This window comes from Solanum lycopersicum, chromosome 3 (genome assembly GCF_036512215.1).
Source record: "Solanum lycopersicum chromosome 3, SLM_r2.1".
In the NCBI taxonomy this organism is placed as follows: Eukaryota; Viridiplantae; Streptophyta; class Magnoliopsida; order Solanales; family Solanaceae; genus Solanum; species Solanum lycopersicum.
The window spans coordinates 8,964,073-8,985,628 of NC_090802.1; the positions used below are offsets into that span (position 1 = coordinate 8,964,073).

At 36.0% G+C, this 21,556-nt stretch overlaps 1 protein-coding gene and 1 pseudogene across 1 annotated transcript; one reads left to right on the forward strand and one right to left on the reverse strand.

Annotated features, from left to right (window-relative positions):
* The first annotated feature begins 989 nt into the window (after positions 1 to 989).
* LOC101265104 (uncharacterized) lies at positions 990 to 14,733 on the forward strand (annotated as a pseudogene).
* Positions 14,734 to 19,808: 5,075 nt separating this feature from the next.
* On the reverse strand, positions 19,809 to 20,460 carry LOC138347359 (uncharacterized). Its single transcript, XM_069295479.1, has 2 exons — positions 20,335 to 20,460; positions 19,809 to 20,174 (listed from the first exon to the last, which is right to left on the reverse strand). The coding sequence occupies exons 1-2, from the start codon at positions 20,458 to 20,460 to the stop codon at positions 19,809 to 19,811; spliced, it is 492 nt and encodes a 163-aa protein (XP_069151580.1).
* Positions 20,461 to 21,556: the final 1,096 nt, after the last annotated feature.

The window sequence follows — 21,556 nt, forward strand, 5'->3', positions numbered from 1 at the left end:
GGAACTAACAAAGACGTGGCAAGGGAGGATAACCCCTATTACAGGCTTTCAACTGAATGGAATGGTGTCCCCATGCTAACCATGTTGCTTGTGTTCCTTTCTTATTTCTTTTAATGGGTACATCCATGTCAAACTCTTCTGGACTATGGGCCAGTGGTAATTTTATTGATGTATTTGTGGGATGGCACAACACAAGGTGGGGCTATAGTTGTGTTGTTCTTGGTGGTGGTTTTTAAAGGCATGATTTAACTTTTAGACAAAATGTAGCGACAATCCATGGTTAATGAAATTAGTAGGTATTTCAGTTACGATTTTAACTTGCAAGTAGGTATTTGTTGGTTCTCAAACCATTAGGATGCACCCATATGGAATAACACACTTAGCTTTGGTATATTTGAGTTCCCATTTTCTCAAGGTTCATTTTGTAGCTTGCCTTTTTCCCATGATAATAACTGATTTAATCGATTTAGTGTATAGGTTTCATGAATGCAGTCTTCCACAAGGTAGGGATAAGGGTTGTGTATACTCTATCGTCCCCAGACTGTACCCGTGGGATTAAACTGTTGTTTCGTGAATGCAGTCGATAATCATGTAGCAACTGATGCATTACCATAGTTAATTGTGGCTGATGCATTACCATATTTAATTGTGGCAATTGCCTTTCAAGTAAATTGGGAGTTTCCTCTTCCAATATAACTTGTTATACTAGACAATTCTGATCCTATGGCTTGGTCAATATGTGCTAATGGACTTTAGCTGAATATTGGCTAAATGCAGTCAGCTTGTTCTTTATTAGAGCACATACTGATCAATAGTGGGGTAACATGATTGGAAATTTTCACATTTGGCTGTTGCTAGAAATGGTAAATTAATGTCGTCCTTTTGTTGTAGGAAAATTCAATATGGAGCAAAATGATACAGGTTACTAATATCATCAAGCTCCTATCCTTTGTGTTAAGAATTATGGGTTTTTTAGTACTGCAGAAACAATGAACATTTGCTCAAAGTGCTACAAGGATATGATATCCAAGAAAGAACAAGCAAACTTTACTACTTCATCTATTGATAGATTTGTGAATGGAAGTTCAAGTGCTAGTGTGAAAGCTGTTGATGTTGTTGTAACCGTGCAGGAAGGTCCTGCAGAGTCCCTGGTTATACCCACACAAGTTGCGGCACCAGTAGAGAATGTACAAGTAGAGAAGGCCAAGGAAGGGCCAAACAGGTGCAGCACCTGTAGGAGACAAGTTAGTCTACAAGCTCTCCCCGTAAAGTACAAAATATGGCACGCGTATCTCCTGAACGCCGGAGTTAGTTTGGAATCTTCCAATCAACCACTCCCTGTACCAAGCTCTAAACAACACTTTCGAGAGAGCGCTTGTTATAATGCACAAAATGCCATGGCTTTGGATCATGTACTTGGTGAGTTTAACTCAACAGAAGCTTGTTACACAAACTATATGCACTTTGATACATCATTGCGTGCATTACCTATTACTCAGCATGATAGGATTTGGGAACATTATTTAATGTTTGTTAGTCAAAGGGGAATTCCTATTGAAACATCACTTTGGGTTTGTAGGAGGTACTTGAAGTATAACCCTTCCCATATTGACGATTTACTTGAGTTTTTGTTGAATTATGAGTTGTTCCAGGAGGCGGCAAAGAGGTTAGCTGGTGTATTAAATGATGATCGATTTTCTTCTATTAAAGGAAAGACTAAACATAGGCTTTAGTTGGAGCTGTGTGACTTGTTAACACAGCGTGCTACTAACATATCAGGTTTGAATGTGGATGCGATAATTAGAGGAGGGATTCATAAGTTATCGATGAGGTTGGGGGGCTTTGTATGTCGTTGGCGTATTATTACATTAGGAGGAAGTTGGTTGAAAAGGCGAGAGATATTTTCGAAGAAGGTATGACAACTGTGGTGACTGTTAAGGATTTTAGTGTTATGCTTGATGCGTACTCCCAATTTGAGGAGAGTATGCTTGCCTTGAAAATGGAGGAGATGAGTGATAGTGAGGTGAAGGATGAAGGGAGTAACGGTGAAATTAGGGTAGAGAAAGATGTGGATGAGGAGGATGATTGGTCGAATCTGGCAAAATGGGAGAAGAAGCTCAAAGAGTTTCGACTGAATGATGATAAGGATATTGACTTGAGATTAGCGAGTCTAGAACATCTAATGGATAGGAGGCCAGAGCTTGTGAATAATGTCTTTTAGAGGCAAATCCGCATAATGTAGAACAATGGCATAGAGGGGTGTTATTTGTAGTTTTGATGATGTAACAAACTCAGGGACCTTGTGAAGGTACCCGGTTCTCAATATGAATCATTCGTTGACTGCCAGCTGGATAAGGTACAGAAAGTAGCTTTGATGATGTAGAAACTCAGGGATCTTGTGAAGGTACTTGGTTCTCAATATGAATCATTCGTTAACTGCCAGTTGGAGAAGGTACAGAAAGTTGGTGCACAGTTCCCAACCGCATCAGGAATGTAAAACCTTTCCAACCAATGGCAGGGGTTTAAGGAAAGTGACTTGTCTATACAATGTCATCTTTCCACACATTGCTCTTTAGTTTTTGCAACTTGAAAAAGCACATTCAAGAACTCTTGCAAAGGCTTAAGAAAATCATGGAGAAGAATCATTCAAGAACAACCTAAACTGAGGAGTATATTATGTAGTATTTTGAGAATATATTCTTTCGATCTTACATTGTAAACTGATTCTAAATCTATAAAGGAATCAGTGTGGTTTGATCTGAAATTCTAAGTTAGTTAGTTGAACTAATTTAGTGGGTAACCATTGTGTTGCTTACAAAATTCTAAGTTGTCTAGAGTGATAGCTTAGTGGGTAGAGCAACATCTACTTAGGCTCATCAAGCAATAGAGTTACTGCTTATTGGTGAGATTAAAAACTTTTTCTCATATTTGTGTAACCGATTTACTTTTGCTTGTGAAGATTAGTGAAACGCCTGTGAAAATCCTGTGAGAAAGGTCGTGGTTTTACTCCCTTGAGCAAGGAGGTTTCCACGTAAAACTCCTCTGTTGTTAAACTGCATTTACTTTTTGTTATTTTTATTTTTGTGTCAAGGGACCTGGTCAATTGACTAATAGTGGACGCACAGATTCTAACAAGTGGTATTAGAATAGGTATTCTATATCCGGTTAACACCAAGAGAGTGATTCCTGTTCTAGAATGGCTGCTCCACTTAATCTAGAAGAGGGTCAGTCTTCAACTAGACCCCCTCGTTTCAATGGCCACTTTTATAATTGGTGGAAAGTGAGAATGCAGGACAACCTTATGGCTGAAGATAGTGAACAATGAGACATTGTCTTAGATGGACCCTTCATCCCCATGATTGAAGAAAAAGATGGTGAAAACACTAGGCTTGTTCCAAAGCCTAGACGAAAATATGATGAAGCTGATAGGAAGAAGATCGAAAAGGGGTACAAAGCAAAGAAACTTCTAGTCTGTGGTGTAGGATCTGATGAATTCAATCGTGTCTCAGCTTGTGAATCTGCAAAAGAGATATGGGATTGCTTAAGAACAGCCTATGAAGGAACTGAACAAGTAAAAAAGTCAAAGATTGATATGCTTACATCTCAGTAAGAAAATTTTAAAATGAGAGAAAGTGAAACTATTCATGAAATATTCACTAAACTGTCATCAATCACAAAACCTATCAGTATAGGTAAGCAAGTCAGGAAAGTGCATCGAATTCTTCCCAAGTCTTGGGAAAGTAAGGTTGATGCTATTACTGAAGCAACGGACCTGAAAGTGTTAACAATGGATGCTCTCATTGGAAATATAAAGACTCATAAGATGAACCGAAGTCATGTTCATTCAAAGAAGAAAGTCAAGAAAGATAAGTCCTTGATGCTGAAATACAGATCTGAAGAGGACTCCGGTGATGATGATGATATAGCTTACCTCATCAAGAGATTTCAGAAGATCGTGAGGAAAAACAAAGGTTTTAGAAAGTGAGCAAATGTTCCTCGAACTGCTACTCAAAATGATACTTGTCACAACTGTGGAAAAGTTGGACACTTTATAAGAGAATGTCCATTACTCAAAGCTGAAAATAAAGAATATCAAAAACCAAGAGGTGATAAAGAAAAGCGAAGGGACCTGGTACTCGATAAAAATGATCGGAAAGCTATTTCGTATAAGAGAATCATAACATTTGCTCTAAACATATGACTGGTGATACCAAAAATTTCCTCTCATTCAAGGCACTTCCAGGTGGAGGTGTCTCTTTTGGTGATGGAAAGAAGGGGTATATTTTAGGTGTTGGTAAAGTGGGAAAATTGCTTGGGGAATCCATTGAAAACGTGTATCATGTCAGTGGGTTGAAATATAGTCTTTTGAGTGTGTCTCAAATGTTTTGTTTTTAATAATGGAGAGGATGAACTCGGAAAGTTTGATCCTAGAAGTGATGAAGGAGTGTTTGTAGGATATTCTTCATCAAGTAAAGAATACAGAGTTTTCAACAAGAGAACTCAATGTATTGAAGAAAGTATTCATGTTGTGTTTGATGAAGATGGAAATCTGAAAGGTGCTGCATCAAATGATGAAGATGAGTTAATTGAGCTGTTTAGTTCTCAGAGAATTGAAAGAAGTGAAGCTGATGTACATGACCAATTGGGGATTGACAATGCTGATCAAAGCTCATATGAAAAGGCTGATGAAGTTGAAAAATGTAAAGAGGAACCTGGTACCATTCTGAACTCAAGTCAGAATATCTCAAACTCTCCAGAAAATGAAAAATTCCTTGAAGAAGAAGAGCACACTGATCAGCTGAACCAGTTGACCTTGAGACCAGGATGGAAACACAACTCATCACATCCACTTGATAATCTCATTTCACCTCTGAACTCTGGAATTCACACTAGATCAAAAACAAGAAATCTAGTTGCATTCTCAACGTTTATATCATCAATTGAGCCTAAGAATGTGAAAGAGGAATTAGGTAATGCATATTGGATTAATTCAATGCAAGAAGAGCTCCACCAGTTTGAAAGAAGTAAGGTATGGTACCTGGTTCCTCGACCCGTTGACATAACTGTTATAGGAACCAGATGGGTTTTCAAAAACAAACTTTATGAAAATGGTGTGATTACTAGAAACAAATCCAGATTAGTTGTTCAAGGATACAATCAGGAGGAAGGTATAAACTATGATGAAACCTTTGCTCTTATTGCAAGGATGAAGGCTATCAAAATTCTCAAAGCCTTTGCAGCATTCATGGAATTCAAGCTATATCAAATGGATGTCAAGAGTTCTTTCCTAAATGGAGACTTAAAAGAAGAGGTGTTTGTTAAACGACCTCCTGGGTTTGAGGATGCTGAGTTACTAGATCATGTGTTCAAATTGAATAAGGCTCTGTATGGTTTGAAACAAGCTCCCAGAGCTTGGTATGAAAGACTGTTGAAGTTCCTATTGAAAAATGGGTTTAAAAGGGGTAAAATAGACAATAACTTGTTCTTATTAAAAAGAGAACAAGAATTGCTTATTATACATGTATATGTGGATGACATTATCTTTGGAGCTACATCGGAACATTTGTGTGAAGAATTTTCATCATTAATGGGAAAGGAGTTTGAGATGAGCATGATGGGTGAACTGACTTTCTTTTTGGGACTACAAACCAAGCTATCATCAGATGGAATCTCAATCAGTCATGAGAAGTATATTAAGGAGCTGTTGAAGAAATTCAATATGTTTGATTCTAAACCTATTGATACTTCTATGGGAACAAACTCCAAGCTTGTAGTAGAAAAATCTGATTCTCTTGTGAATCAAACCATGTATAGGGGAATCATTGGATCCTTGTTGTATCTGACTGATAGCAAACCTGACATCGTATATAGTGTTGGAATGTGTGCTAGATTCCAAGCATGTCCTCGTGATTCACATTTGAAGGCTGCAAAATGGATTCTAAGATATTTGAAGAAGACAGGGGACCTGGTCCTCTTCTACCCAGCAGGTGACACCTTTGATCTTGTTGGTTTTGCAAATGCTGATTTTGCTGGTTATCAATTTGACAATAAGAGCACTTCAAGGATGGCACATTTCCTTGGATCTTCACTTATCTCATGGGGAACTAAGAAATAGAATTCAGTACATCTTTCAACAGCTGAAGTTGAATATATAGAAGCTGCTGCATGTTGTTCACAATTTTTATGAATCAAATAACACTTAGAGGACTTTGGAGTAATCATCAAGGCAATACCTCTTATGTGTGACAATACTAGTGCAGTCAGTATTGGAAAGAATCCTGTTCACCACAAAAGAACTAAGCACATTGATGTTAGACATCATTTTTTGAGAGACAATGTTGAAAAAGGAAACATTGTGCTTACATATTGCCCAACGGAGGAACAAACTGCAGACATCTTCACCAAGGCTCTTAGCAAAGATCAACTTGAGAGTAATACGTTGAAGTTGGGCATGATGACTTCAAACTAATTTCCCGTCATTCAATCATTGAATTTCGTTAATGGCTAAACTTGTATTGCAGGTATCCTCTTTGACAATAATATCTTATATATGTTAGATCAATGTTGTACCTATTGCAGGTATACATTCATAAAGGATTAGCAAAGCAAAGACATGGCTAGAACAATTGAGGAATGATGATAAAATTGCATTATGGGACCTGGTCCTAGTAGAGGTTAGCATTCGTACATTAATTTCAAACTTAGATAAAGTGACCATTAATCAAGCCACGTGTCAGTCATCGATTATTCTGACAGTTAGTCCCATCACTTATTTTCAAGTGACGTGTCAAATCAATAGGGACCTGGCACCGTTTCATTTCCTTTTTAAAACCCCTTTTTCTTTCTTTTAATCCGTCATTCTTCTTGCAATATTCCTTCTCTCTGTCGAAAAAAAGGGGGCTAAATTTTCTTTCATCACTAATCCTTTATTTTCCAATACGTCTACTCACTTCTTCTTCTTTATAAAATGCCGGACCCTTCTTCTGCTTCTAAGCAAATGCTTATAGCACTTAGTGAGATTGAACCAATTGTTTTCTACTCTCCGTCATCCACAGGGTCAAGATCTAATCTTCCAGCAAGTTCTCCCTTAGATAATCCCGAAAACCCTTTTCATTCTATAGATCTGAAAAATTCAAGTGTTCTTACTAGACCTGGTCCTCATCATTAAATGCTTTCAGATGCTGTTTTTGAAGGACATTTGCCAAGAAACAAAACTTCTGAGTCGAACATTCTTGCTGCGAGTGAAGAATTGGTGATCGAGAGTCTTGCTATGATACGAGAGGAAGTCAGGTTTGAGGAAAGTGAACCTTTTCATAATGAAAATATCAGAGAGACCCAACCTATCTTTGATAGAACTACAGATTTTGGGAGATATCCATCATCTGATTCCTCTGACTTAGCAAGTGATGAACAATCTATACAGTGGAAGGTTGATAGAAAAGATGTAAGTGCATCTATAAAGGGAAAAGAGAAAGTGGTTGGAGAAGTGTCTAAAAGGAGACCTATTACTAGATCTGACGCTAAAAAGATGATCGCTGATTCTCTGAAAGCCAGTGCTAAGTCTACAACAGAAAACAGGAGTGTAGAACTTTCAAAGTGTCCAATTTTAAACTGCTTGAGTCTAACGTGATAGATGTGTCTACTGAAGATACAGAAAAGGGATACATGAATAAGAGGTCAGGAAAGACAAAACCAAGAGGAACCAAGAAAGCTGAGCAAACAAAATCCACAAAGGAGATTGCTATAGGAAAGAGGAAATGGTCACAGGGACCTGGTACACAAGGGAAAATTGAATAGCAGGTTAACAAACAAGAGATTGTTGACAATCTGAGGAAGCAGTCTGTACTGGCTAGCAAGGTTTTTGATATGGGGATAATTAATCTTCCTGGAATGGACTCACTTTATGACATGGTTGAGATTCAGTCTTAGATGCATCTTTTCAACCAAAAATCTCCCATTCTTCATGAAGAGGAAGTGCGAGAATTTTACTATAACATTCAATTTCAGAAAGATGAAAGTGTCAATACCAGAGTAAACGACATTGTTGTTCTCCTTGACGAGACTCTGCTAGGAAAAATTCTTAGGGTACCTCGAGATGGTACCACGTATATGGTAGGGAAAACGTGTTCTGTTGAATTTGTGACACTGTGTTCGAAGCTTCCTACTACAAAATGTGCAGGGCTGTTTAAGAAAGTGATGAAAAGTGAGAATCAGTTAGTTATTGAATTTGTCAACAAAACTCTCCTACCTCAACAACTTCTGCTGATTTGTATGTGATGGAATTATTGTGCAAGTTCGAACCTCTTAATCTTCCGGGACTCATGCTTGAACATATGTACAAGACTGTCATTGAGTGGAAATGTATACATGGTATGGTATGTGAATACTTTCTGACTGAAGTATTCAAATACTTTAAGATTCCGTTGGGTGTTGGCAAGGTTGGTACAGTGTAGCAAGCCTATTCAGAGACTACCTTGGTTGAATGTGAGTGCATTGAAGGGAAAGGAAATCCCAAGAGCAAAATGGCTAACTCGTTGAATATCAGGACCAACTCAAGCATGAAGTTGAAGAAATGACTATGAGGCTCAGGCAAGGATGTGAAATTTCTATTCTTAAGGCCGAGCTACTCACTGCGCAAACAGAGGGACCTCGTATCGATACGGTTCAAGCCCTAGAGATGGAAAATGCAGAACTAAGGGCCAATATTATTGCTTTACAAGAAAAAGAAAAAAAAGGATAATGATGATTCTAATGCTAGACTCACTCTCATCATTCAGTCTCTTTTCCATCAGTCTACCCCTTCATAGTCCGTCCCTTAATCTTCCCGTGTCTTCTTTGTGTGGCTTATCTTTTCATCCTTGGATTTCAGTTTGCTGTTAATGTATTGAATGTTAATTTTGGAATGCTATTTATATTATTCCCCTAGTGTCTAGATGATATCTCTTGTTAAATGCTTTTTTTTTATGTTTGATTGCCAAAAGACTTTGATCTTCTCTGATATTACTATTGATCCTATTGGTTTACTGTATCTCTTTTTTATGATGCCAAAAGAGAGAATTTTAACTGGTTGTTGTGACTGGACATGTTTGTGAGGGGGAATACAACTAGTGCAGTGTATATTGTGTTTTCTTTTGTGTTCGATTCTTTTCTAGGAGGGTGGATAAGTAATTCAAGGGGAACTTGTACTGAAGCTGGAGTGGAGCCTGGAGTATTGTTTGTAATCATCAAAAGGGGAGAAAATGTTATTTGTAGTTTTGATGATGTAAAAAACTCAGGGACCTTGTGAAGGTACCCGGTTCTCAATATGAATCATTCGTTGACTGCCAACTGGAGAAGGTACAAAAAGTTGGTGCACAGTTCCCAACTGCGTCAGAAACGTCAGACCTTTTCAACCAATGGTGGGGGTTTAAGGAAATTGACTTGTATATAGAATGTCATCTTTCCACATATTTCTCTTTAGTTTTTGCAACTTGAAAAAGCACATTCAAGAACTCTTGCAAAGGCTTAAGAAAATCAAGGAGAAGAATCATTCAAAATCCACCTAAACTCAGGACTATATTGTGTAGTTGTTTGAGAATATATTCTTTCGATCTTACATTGTAAAGTGATCCTAAATCCATAAAGGAATCAGTGTGGTTTGATATGAAATTCTAAGTTAGTTAGTTGAACTAATTTAGTGGGTAACCATTGTGTTGCTTAGAAAATTCTAAGTTGTCTAGAGTGATAGCTTAGTGGATAGAGTAACATCTACTTACGCTCATCAAGCAATAAAGTTATTGCTTGTTGGTGAGATTAAAAACTTTTTCTCACATTTGTGTAACCATTTTACTTTTTCTTGTGAAGACTAGTGAAACAGTTGTGAAAATCCTGTGAGACAGGTTGTGGTTTTAATTCCTTCAGCAAGGAGGTTTCCACGTAAAACTCCTCTCTTGTTAAACTGCATTTACTTTCTGTTATATCCTTATTTGAGTGTCAAGGGACATGGTCCATTGAATGATAGTGGACGCACAGATTCTAACAAGGGGTAAAACTATTCGAAGGGAATCCGGCAAAGCAAATATTAACGTTCACTAAGGCAGTTGGAACTATTGACCAAATGAAAGATGTGGGGAAGCCATATACTTTGTGGGTTGCATTTGCAAAACTGAAAAGGATAAGGATATTGCAAATGCAAGAGTCATCTTTGATAAGTCAGTGCCGGTGAATTATAAAACTGTTGATCACCTGGCTAGTGTTTGGTGTGAATTGGCCGAGATGGAACTACTTCACAAGAAATTCAAGGGTGCTCTAGAACTGATGAGATGTTCCACTGCTGAATCAACTATTGAGGTCAAACGGAGAGGTAATTCTGACTTTCCTTTTGTATTTTTGCTCTTTCTTTTTTTATGACTGTTCCTTTATTCTTGTCACTTGTTGAGTATTTAGCCTACAAACTTAAATAATAGTTCAACATTAGATCTAATTGAGTCATGGAATACAAAGAAGTACTATATTAGTATTACCATTCATCAGGAACTAAAATTTTGAATATGGATTTCGTGTTACTTTTGAAGTACAACAATCTACCGAAGTAATTCTTCATCCAAAACAAAATAATCTACAGAAGTAGCAAGTAGAAAGTAGTAAGAAAAAAGCTTGGTGATTCCATTTTTTTAGATAAGGGTAACTTTGTATTCACAAAAAATTATGTCATCCTAAGAAATGATGAATTGGAAACTTACATCCCACATAGTGGGCACACCCCATAAGGTTAGTCAGATTATAAGTCTCCAAGTAAATCAACTAAATTTACCACTGCGCTTTCCAAATCTTCTTTACACCAAAATATAGAAGGCTAATTTTATTCATTTTTATCTTCTGAAAGTTGATATTTTCCCCTTCAACACGCCTAACATTCCTTTCTTCCCAAATGGTCCGCCAAATACATGCTGGGATAGTCTTCCACCATTTTTCCTTCCTGCCCCTACTTCTAATTCCTGACCAATTGTTTAAGATCCCTAGAGTAGTCTTTTTGCATCAGCCATCACCCAACTAACCCTTAGGGATATTCTCGTGTGAGGGATAAGAACAATAATCATGGGATAAAGAAGTAGTCTGGTATTAAATTTTGATGTCTTGTTTAGTTACCATAGTAATGGAATAAGTTATCTAATGATAGCTAATCCTGGGATAACTTGTTCTCAAATAAACGACCCCTAAGTGTACATAAGTACATGTTCTACAGATTTCTAGCTGCTTGAATGTGCAGGAATAGGTGATTGTTTATCTCAATTTCCCGCTAACACACACCTTGAGCAACGTACCTTTTTTCTATGATGCCTCATGTATAAGACATGCCTTCCTAATTAGCAACACGCAAAGCATGTCTCTTTGAGTAGGCAATTCTTCTTGAAACTGAAACTTAGCAAAGTAAATTTTGTCTCTATTTTACTACACTCCTTGCTATAAAACTAATCATATGCTTTTAATTATTTTCTTTGAACTCCATGACCAATCTAAGTCTTTAAAATTGAAGCTGATTAGTTAGAACAAAATTTAGTATATTTTGACTGAGAAATCTAGATATCTGATTTCATTTTCAGTTGATTGATGTTGTATGGATATTTGGGCCAACTCTTGGTGCTCTCGTCATGTTTTAACATGCAGTTGCTGCTGGTGGAAATGAACCAGTGCAAATAAAGATACACAAATCTCTAAGGCTTTGGTTACTGTTTGTGAATTTGGAGGAGAGTCTAGGAAGCTTAGAGTCAACTCGTGTGGTCTATAAGAGTCAACTCGTATGGTCTATAAGCGAATTTTGGATCTGAGAATTGCTACGCTACAGATTATAATAAATTATGCAGTACTTCTAGAGGTATGGATTTTATTCTTATTATTACTTACATATCATCCTACCTTTTTACGTGCTCTTAAAAGAATGGGGAGTTCTTCTATTTTGCGTATCTAATTTATGAACCGTTTCCTGGTTGTATCTTCGCTAGTTATTTTCCACTATTTACCCTCTAGTCTCAAGTTATTTTGCAGAACTTTAGAAGACTTAATTCTGTTAGGGGCAAAATAAGTGGGATTGTTAGGAAAAAATTGACAAGGAAAAGGAACAAGGGGCCAGTAGTAGAGAAAAATGGAAGGCAACATTAGTAAGCTTAGTAATCTCCAGATTGAAAAAAGATTCCAATCTGCATACTTGTTGATTTGAGAATATTCTTGGGATAATAAATTGTCACTCAGAAGGATTCTTGATAGAAGCTGTGAATAATTGGCTGAGAAGTTTCATTGTGTAGGTAATATAGAGCTTCTGCAATCAAACAACTATTCAAGATCCCATTTGTAACTTCTCTTCACTAGGAAACTAAACAACAAAGTATATGAATTTAATAAAGAACTACTAGATACTTGGTTTATTTCTTAATAGTACTTTTTAGACTTCTACAGAAATCCCATCAGTGGCCTGATGTTGTGTGATGCTATGCTTACAACATGAAATCCTTCAACTCTTACTCTTATGACTCAAAAATCATTACTGTTATTGATTTTCCATTAAGAAGGAGCCTTTTGTATAGTTATTGACGATCTACTGGATGGCTTCACTATTGTTGCTGAGTTAGCCCTTCTATTGATTTTCCATGTGTGAATAGTCTCTCTTTTTACTCTGCCTGTTCTTCTGATTATGTAATTACTATTTTTATCCATCAGAGAATGAGATTTCTATGATTTCACATAGACATTGAAAGATCGAGATGTAAATGATTAAAAAAGCAAAAGGATAAAGTGAAGATAAAAAAATGCATACATTTTAGGTTGAAATGCAAAAACTTGAGGAAAAAAAATCGAATATCTTTTCTCTGGTGCGATTGGATTTAACCTATAATATCTGATATTCATTTAGTCTAGGATCAAAAGTACTTTGAGGATGCATTCAAGGTTTACGAGAGGGTGTGAAGATCTTCAAGTACCCACATGTTAAGGATATATTTGTTACCTATCTTCCCAAATTTGTGAAGAGATATGGGAAGTTAAAGTTGGAACAAGCTAGGGAGTTATTTGAGCATGCTGTTGAAAAGATATGTATATGAAAATATGTTTTATTTGTTCAGTCAACAAATATAACATTAGTTTTCTATGATATAATTCTGAATTGTAAATCGTTCTTTTTTGCTCCAATATGGTAAGTTCATCGATAATGATTTTTGGAATTCAATGATTCACTTTTTAATTGGATGTTAGGTTCTCAAGTGTTGTTTGAAAATCTCATGAGTTTTTCCTTGTTTTTCTCCTACTACCTTAATGATTATGTGGAGATTTTGCCATCTCTCTGATATTGGTACATTTGCTTCTCATTAGCAATATCATTATCCTTGTGCATGTTGAACATATGTAAGGGCACCAACCACTTTTTAGACCTTCTGTACAGATCTGATAGTCATTAGAATTTCTTGGACTTGTGTACCCTTTGTACAACAGGAACATCCCCTTTTTTCGGGTGCAATTTAGTGTCAGTCAATCAGCATCCCCTCGGGCGTAACTTAATATTGTTCAGCCACTGTATATCTTATTCTTCAGTTACTTTCCAAATAATCCTTTTGGTCTTTCATCATCCTCTACCTTTTATATTATAGTATTCTACTTGGATAAGGGTGCAAAAGTGGTTAAACAACTCATTGAATTATTTTATGCATTGTGCTGCATCTTGATTTTTTCCCTTAGGGTTTAGTTTGAGGTCTTGTCATGTCAACCTGTGTGCATTTTATATTTATTTTTAATGCACAATGAATATATACGCAGCTTCACCTTTGTTGCCTGTAATTTGCTGATATTACATAAATCTGTTATTTTAGTCTAGAATCCTACATTGGCCATGTCTTGGGTGATAGTTGCACTTCCAAATTATGGGAGAAATTTTGCTTAATGCTGTTAGCAGAGGCTCTCATCTAATGTCTAACTGCGTCTTGTCTGCATAGTTCCATCTTAAAGCACGTTCTGTAAATTCTGTTTGTCAAATTATGTTTGGATACTCATCTTGTACTGTTTCCATACTCACCAGACCCCTGGTGATGCTGTGAAGCCACTGTATCTTCAATATGCTAAATTAGAGGAAGACTATGGTCTTGCGAAGCGGGCTATGAGGGTTTATGATCAAGCTACAAAAGTTGTTTTAGCAAATGAGAAATTGAGCACGTACAAGATCTATATAGCTCGTGCAGCTGAGATATTTGGTGTTCCAAGAACATGGGAGATATATGAACAAGAAATTGAGTCAAACTTCCAGACAAGGACGTGAAAGTTATGTGCTTAAAGTATGCTGAACTTCAGAAGAGCCTAGGAGAGATTGATCGTGCTCGTGCTCTATACATTCACTCATCATCACAATTAGCAGACCCTAGATCTGACCCTGATTTCTAGAACAAGTGGCATGAGTTTGAGGTGCAGCATGGTGATGAGGATACCTTCCGCGAGATGCTCCGTGTGAAGAGGAGTTATCTGCAATCTACAACTAGGTAAAGAAATGCTCAGTTAATCATTAAGTTAAACTGGGTCACTAGGAAACCTACTGTTAGAGCTACTCATGTCTTATGACAGGAAATTTTAGAAGGGCTCATAATGTAGTATTTAGCTTAAGTAACTACCATTTTTAACTTCTCGGTGTATGAACTATCATGGATTTGGTATATTATATCAATCAAATCAGTCAACTTTACTTAATCTCATACTAGTGGGTTGTAAGAATCCTCTATATACATATTCCCTTATATTCTGGTCCATGTAGTCCAATATTGAAAAAAAATTACTTGTCTTTTAAGGTGAATTTAGGTTTCTCTAAATCTCACAATATCCCTTTAGTGATATAAAAGTCTTTAGCCCAAACCAAAAGGACTTGTGGCAAATATTAAACCTAACTAATGCAAGTTTTCTAACAAATACCAAGCCTTACCCCAACAAGTCCTATAGTGGTCATTTGTTCATTATCTTCTTTATTCTGACCTAAATGTATCATTTATGAGATATTTATTCTGTCTTAAAAAACTTATCAGTTTTGGTTTCTTAACTATACACTTACCGATTTTAATCCATTAACTATAAGCTTGTTGATTTTAGTCATTTAACTTATCAAGTTTGGTCTTTGTTCACTTTTTAATACACTATTACTATTATATTCGATCGAGTAAGATTGTGTATTTTGTTTTTTTGGATTTTAAGGCGACAATCCACCTTGATCAATAATCAAAATGCAGTTAACTGGAGGAAACAACATTTATAAACCACAAAATAATGATTTTATTTTGTTGGTGATGATATATACTACACAAAGATGTATCTAAAAAATCTTTCCCTCTCCCTCACCAAGACCTGTAATCTCCTTCAATTCTTCCTCCTCTTTCTTTTATTTTTTTAATTGTAAATACAATCAAATCTCATTATAACAATATCAATTAAATCGTCTTTTGATGATATAATTTAGTGCATGTAATATACGAAGAAGGATAATAAAGTAGTCCCAGCCAAAGTGGCCACGTGGGGCAATGACACAGTGGCAACACTAGATGGGGCAGAGGCTGGGGCGGAGATCGGGGCAGAGGTTGGGGGCAATATTTGAGCCATGACTGAACTAATTGAGGCAGCAACAATGAGGGTGACACAAACAATCTTCTTCATCTCCATAAAAAAATAATAATAACTATCTATTTGAAATTTGTGTTTGATTGGTGATTAAATGTGGTTAAGAAAAGGGTTATATATAATATATGTGTTAGCTATCTTTTAGCTGGTTATTTGATGCATATTAAGAACACAAATGTGAGAAGAGATGCAGAGAAGAAGAAGAAGAATGAACAGAGAAGAAGAAAAGTAGTTTATTCAAATTGTATATCTCTCCCTTATGATCTGTACATATGAATATATACATACACAAGAATGAAACAAAATTGTTCTAACTAATCTAACTACCTTCTAACTACTCTAACAACTTCCTTGAAGTGTAGTCATTTTAATTATAATTATATTACACAATGATCCTAACACAATCTCTTATGTAATGCCTTCTTTAATACTACTCCCCCTCAAGTTTGTAGGTATGAATAGATTCAATACACCAAACTTGGATAGTAAGTACTCATGTTGAGATTTTCCCAATCCTTTAGTTAACATGTCTGCTTCTTGTTCTTTGGTATTCAAGTATTTCGTTTGCACTAGTCCATTCTGAATCTTCTCCCTTATAAAATGACAATCCAACTCTATGTGCTTTGTTCTTTCATGTAGCACAGGATTAGCAGCTATTTGAATAGCTGACTTACTGTCACTGTATATAGTTACTGGAGTGGATATTTTGACTCCAATTTCTTTGAATAGTTTCACTAACCACACAACTTCAGCTACTGCATTAGTCATACTTCTGTACTCAGCTTCAGTTGAGCTTCTAGAAATGGTTGCTTGCTTCTTGGACTTCCGTGATATTAGTGAGCCTCCCAACTTCACCATGAAACCTGTAACTGACCTCCTTGTATGTAAGCAACTACCCCAGTCTGAGTCACAGTAGACTTGCAGTTCTTTGCTATTTGCACTGGATAATAAAACACCTAGTCCAACTTGATTTTTGATATATCTAACCACTTTGAGAGCAGCATTTAGATGAGACTGCTTAGGCTGATGTAGAAGTTGACTTAGAGTCTGTGTAGCAAATGAAATGTCTGGTCTAGTGACATTTAGATATAGTAATTTTCCAACTAACCTTCTGTATACACTGCTGGATCTGTCAACAATTTATCATCCTTGCCTGTTCCATTTAGTTCATCATATTCTCTAGTTGTTAAATGCACATAAGGATCTAGTGGAGTAGCAGCTGGTTTTGCAGCACTAAGACCTGCCTCAGATATAATCTCCAGTGTATATTTCCTCTGATGCATTACAATTCCATCTTGTGATCTAGCAAACTCAATCCCAAGGAAATACCTGAGGTTCCCTAGATCTTTCATTTTGAAATTTTCTTGCAAGGTGCTTTTAGTTTGTTGAATAAGGCTGATATCATTTCCAGTGATCATCAAATCATCTACATATACTAAAAGTATTACCAGAGATGTACTAGTTTTCTTGATGAATAAGGAGTAATAAAGATGACTTTGTACAAAACCCAACTTGATAAGAACTTCAGTGAGTTTTACATTCCATTGCCTAGGTGCTTGTTTTAATCCATAAAGGGATTTAGTGAGCCTGCATACTGGTTTCTCCCCCTTCACACTAAAGCCCTTTGGAGTCTTAAAGCCAAAAGAAAGAATCATATAAACTTCATCAAGTAAATCACCCTGAAGAAATGCATTAGACACATCCATTTGATGAACATGCCAATGTTCTTTAGCAGCTAGGGATAGAACACTTCTAACAGTCACCATTTTAACAACTGGAGAGAAAGTTTCCTGATACTCCAGACCTTCTCTCTGATTGAATCCTTTTGCTACAAGTCGTGCCTTAAATCTGTCAATCTCACCAGAGACATGATATTTAATTTTAAAAATCCACTTGCAGCCAATAGCTTTCTTGTGAGGATGTAAAGGAACCACCTGCCATGTGTGATTGGACTCCAAAGCTGATATTTTATCTTGCATTGCTTCAACCCACCTAGGATCCTTACAAGCTTCCTCAAAAGATATAGGTTCAACTTCAGTACCAAAGGAAGAAAGAAATGCTCGATAAGAAGAAGACAATATGTCATAACCAATGTACTTGTCAATAGAATACAAAGGTTTATTGGATTGAAGATGAGCAGATGCAACATAATCTTGTAGCCATAAAGGAGCTTTAGTACTTCTTTGTGATCTTCTTATAGAAGAAGTATCTTGAGCTGGAACTATTTCAGTAGACTCAGAATGTACAACTGTGGTAGAAGGATTAGGCTGAAACAAAGATGTAATCTCTGAAGGTTCATCAACATTAGGAAACACTTGCCATGCAGTAGATGAAGAAGAAGCAAATGGAAATATAGCTTCTATAAATAGTACATCTCTGCTAATGAAAAAGGTTCTGTCCTTGATGTTGTATAATATATATCCCTTTGCATGAGCACTATAGCCCATGTGTACAACAATCACACTCCTAGGATGAAATTTATCCTTAATATGCATATTCTTAGCAAAAGATAGACAACCTATCACCCTCATATGCTGTAGGGAAGGTTTGCATTTGTGAAACATTTCATATGGAGATTTGCCATGCATAACAGGTGTAGGCAACCTATTTATAATATATGCAGCATTAAGAATGCAATGTCCCCAAAATCTGATAGGAATATGACCTTGGAATCTAATGGCTCTGGCCACCTCAAGTATGTGTCTGTGTTTTCGTTCAGCTATACCATTCTGCTGAGAAGTGTGAATGCAGGTTTGTTGATGAATAATACCCATGCTTGTATACAAATGTGTACACTCAGTGTTAACAAACTCAGAACCATTATCAGTACGAATGATTTTAACTAATAAATTGAACTGAGTTTTGACTAGAGCAAAGAAATTTTTCAATACAACACAAACATCACTCTTCATCTTTATTAGAAACAGCCACAACATTCTAGTACAATCATCAACTATAGTAACAAAAGTTCTATTGCCATCATATGTAGGAGTATGAAATGGATCTCAAACATCTATATGTATCAATTGAAATGGACTAGAATATATTGTAGAGCTATTTGTAAAAGGAAGTCTTGGTTGTTTAGCAAGAGGACACATAGTGCAGTTGTGAACTTCCTTTAAACACTGTGTAACTGGAAGATTGAAAGTTCTAGCTAGAACATTAGAAGAAGTATTACCAAGTCTTTGGTGCCATAGGATAGTTTGTGAATCTGATGAACCATCATTAACTAAATGAGAGTATGCTTGAGAGGTAGTACTATCTGTAGAAGATGAGGGATGAGGAATGAGGAATGAGATAAAGTCCAGCCTGTTCTCTACCAATCACCTTCACCTGCCCACTGGAGAGATCCTGAATAGTCACAAAGTCAGGATAAAAACATACTGCACACTGTAGATCCTTAGTAATTTTTGAAACTGACAATAGACTGAACTTAAAGTTGGGAATAAGAAGAACATTATTGATAATGTCTTGAGAAGTCATATTACTAGAGCCTGTATGTGTGATCAATGTACTATATCTATTTGGTAGTTTTACACTTCTAGGTGCATCAGTAGGCAAAGGATGTTTATTAATCAATAACTTTGAGTGAGGATTCATATGATTTGTTGCACCAGAGTCTATAATCCATCATGTATGTGCTATACTAGCTGAAAGAGCAGTAACATTACCTGATGAAGGATAGTTTTCTTGAGCTAGATTTGCACTGGAATGTGGATTTGAATCTCTTTCAGTGGTGCCCTGCATATTGGATTGACCAAGCATATGCAAGATTTGATTATATTGTTCATGCAGTACATTCAATCCTTTGTGATAACCAACAGGATCAGATTGTCTAGCACCTCTACCATAACCTTGATTTCTTTGATTCTCAACTCTATTAAAATCATAATGATCAGTGTCACTAATTGCATTATGAGAAGATGGATAAGATCTATCATTATTTGATATTTCTCTTCCTTTACCTCTCTTCTTCCTTTCATAACCAGGTGGATAACCATGAAGTTTATAACATACAGCCTGCATGTGTCCTGTTCTTTTACAGTACTCACAAAATGCATTTGGATCATAGCTTGAGTTAGTATGAGATCTTGGTTTGGGAACTGATGATTGAGCAGTAAACAAGGCATTAAGGTCAGATGAACATGAACTGTGAGAGGTTTGTGACATGATACGCTGACTTTCTCTTTCAACTAGTAGTGAGTAGGCCTTATTACTGTAGGCAAAGGTACCATCATTAGAATTTGACTTCTAGCTTGCTCATAAGAATCATTTAATCCCATGAGAAACTGCAGTAACTTCTGATTGTGCATGAACACTACAAACTCTCTTGAATTCACACATTCACAGCCAGGAACAGGTGCCAAACTATCATATTCTACCCACAACTCACGCAGCTTAGAAAAATAGCTTGAGATTGAATTTGTACCTTGACTGATAGTAGCAATTTCTTTGTGTAATTGAAAGATACGTGATCCATCAATCTTGTCATATCTTTCACACAAATCCTTCCACACAGCAGCTGCATTGGTGGAATAAACAATGCCTCCAAGCAATTCCTTTGAAACACAGTTTCATAATCCACGAAAGCACTATGGCATTGCATCGTTCCCATAGATTTGTCAAATTAGGACCATAGAACTCCTTTCTGCATGATCCGTCAATAAATCCAAGTTTATTGCGACCTATAATGGCAATTTTCATAGCTCGACTCCATACTGAAAAGTTATCAGCTCCAGTTAGTTGAATCGAACTAAGTAACACACATGAGTTGTCAATTGAATGTAAAAACAAAGGATGATTATGGCTCAGCTTCTCAGGCAACTCATTGTAGATAGTTGCCATGGTTGACTGAGATCTTGAAGCTCTACAGTGATAGCTCTGATACCATGTTAGCTATCTTGTAGCTGGTTATTTGATGCATATTAAGCACACAAATGTGAGAAGAGATGCAGAGAAGAAGAAGAAGAAGAAGGAACATAGAAGAAGAAGAAGAATAGAGGAAGAAAAGTAGTTTATTCAAATTGTATATCTCTCCCTTATGATATGTACATATGAATATATATATACACAAGAATGAAACAAAATTGTTCTAACTAATCTAACTACCTTCTAACTACTCTAACAACTTCCTTGAAGTGTAGTCCTTTTAATTATAGTTATTTACACAATGATCCTAACACAATCTCTTATGTAATGCCTTCTTTAATAATATGTCTACGTATAATTTCAACCACATTTGAATATTTATGCTAGCGTGATTTTAGGGTAATTGTTAGAAAATCATCTGTTAGATTTTAAGGGTTCTCAATTTTCTTTTTCTTCTTCTAGAATATAAGATTTTCTTGTTGGTTTTTTTTTTCAGGTCAAGAAATTGCTAATTTGAAAACATTTTAATTATTTTTTATGCTTATGCTAAAAGAGTGTTACATTCTGAGGGTTGTATTATTTCTTGTTCTTTTAAAATTTTGGTGTTTTTTTAATAGTCTATGATATTTAGAGTTGAAATTTTAGTTCATGATTAAAAATTAATTCATACTTTAATGAGTTAGATCACTTATATTGCAATTAGATAAATATGATAACATGTGAGTGTTCATATACAAACTCATTTTTATAAATAGAAAAAAATATTTTCCTTAAAATTTGAGAGAGAACATTTACTCCTTTTAATACCTAACCGAGGAAACAATCTTCTTTAAAATAAATATGATAAATAATGATAAGATACCAAATATAACAAGTGGCGCGACAAATGAATGGATTGAATCAAATTTGTGTAGATTGAAAATGGATAATAAATGAAATGAAATGCGCCATATGAATATGGATAAATTATGAATTGGATGAATCGTTCTAATCCATATTAATCGACCTAGGACTTGACTTGATCAATCCGACCTTGACCTCAATCTGGAATCTAACCTCAATTTCAATTCGA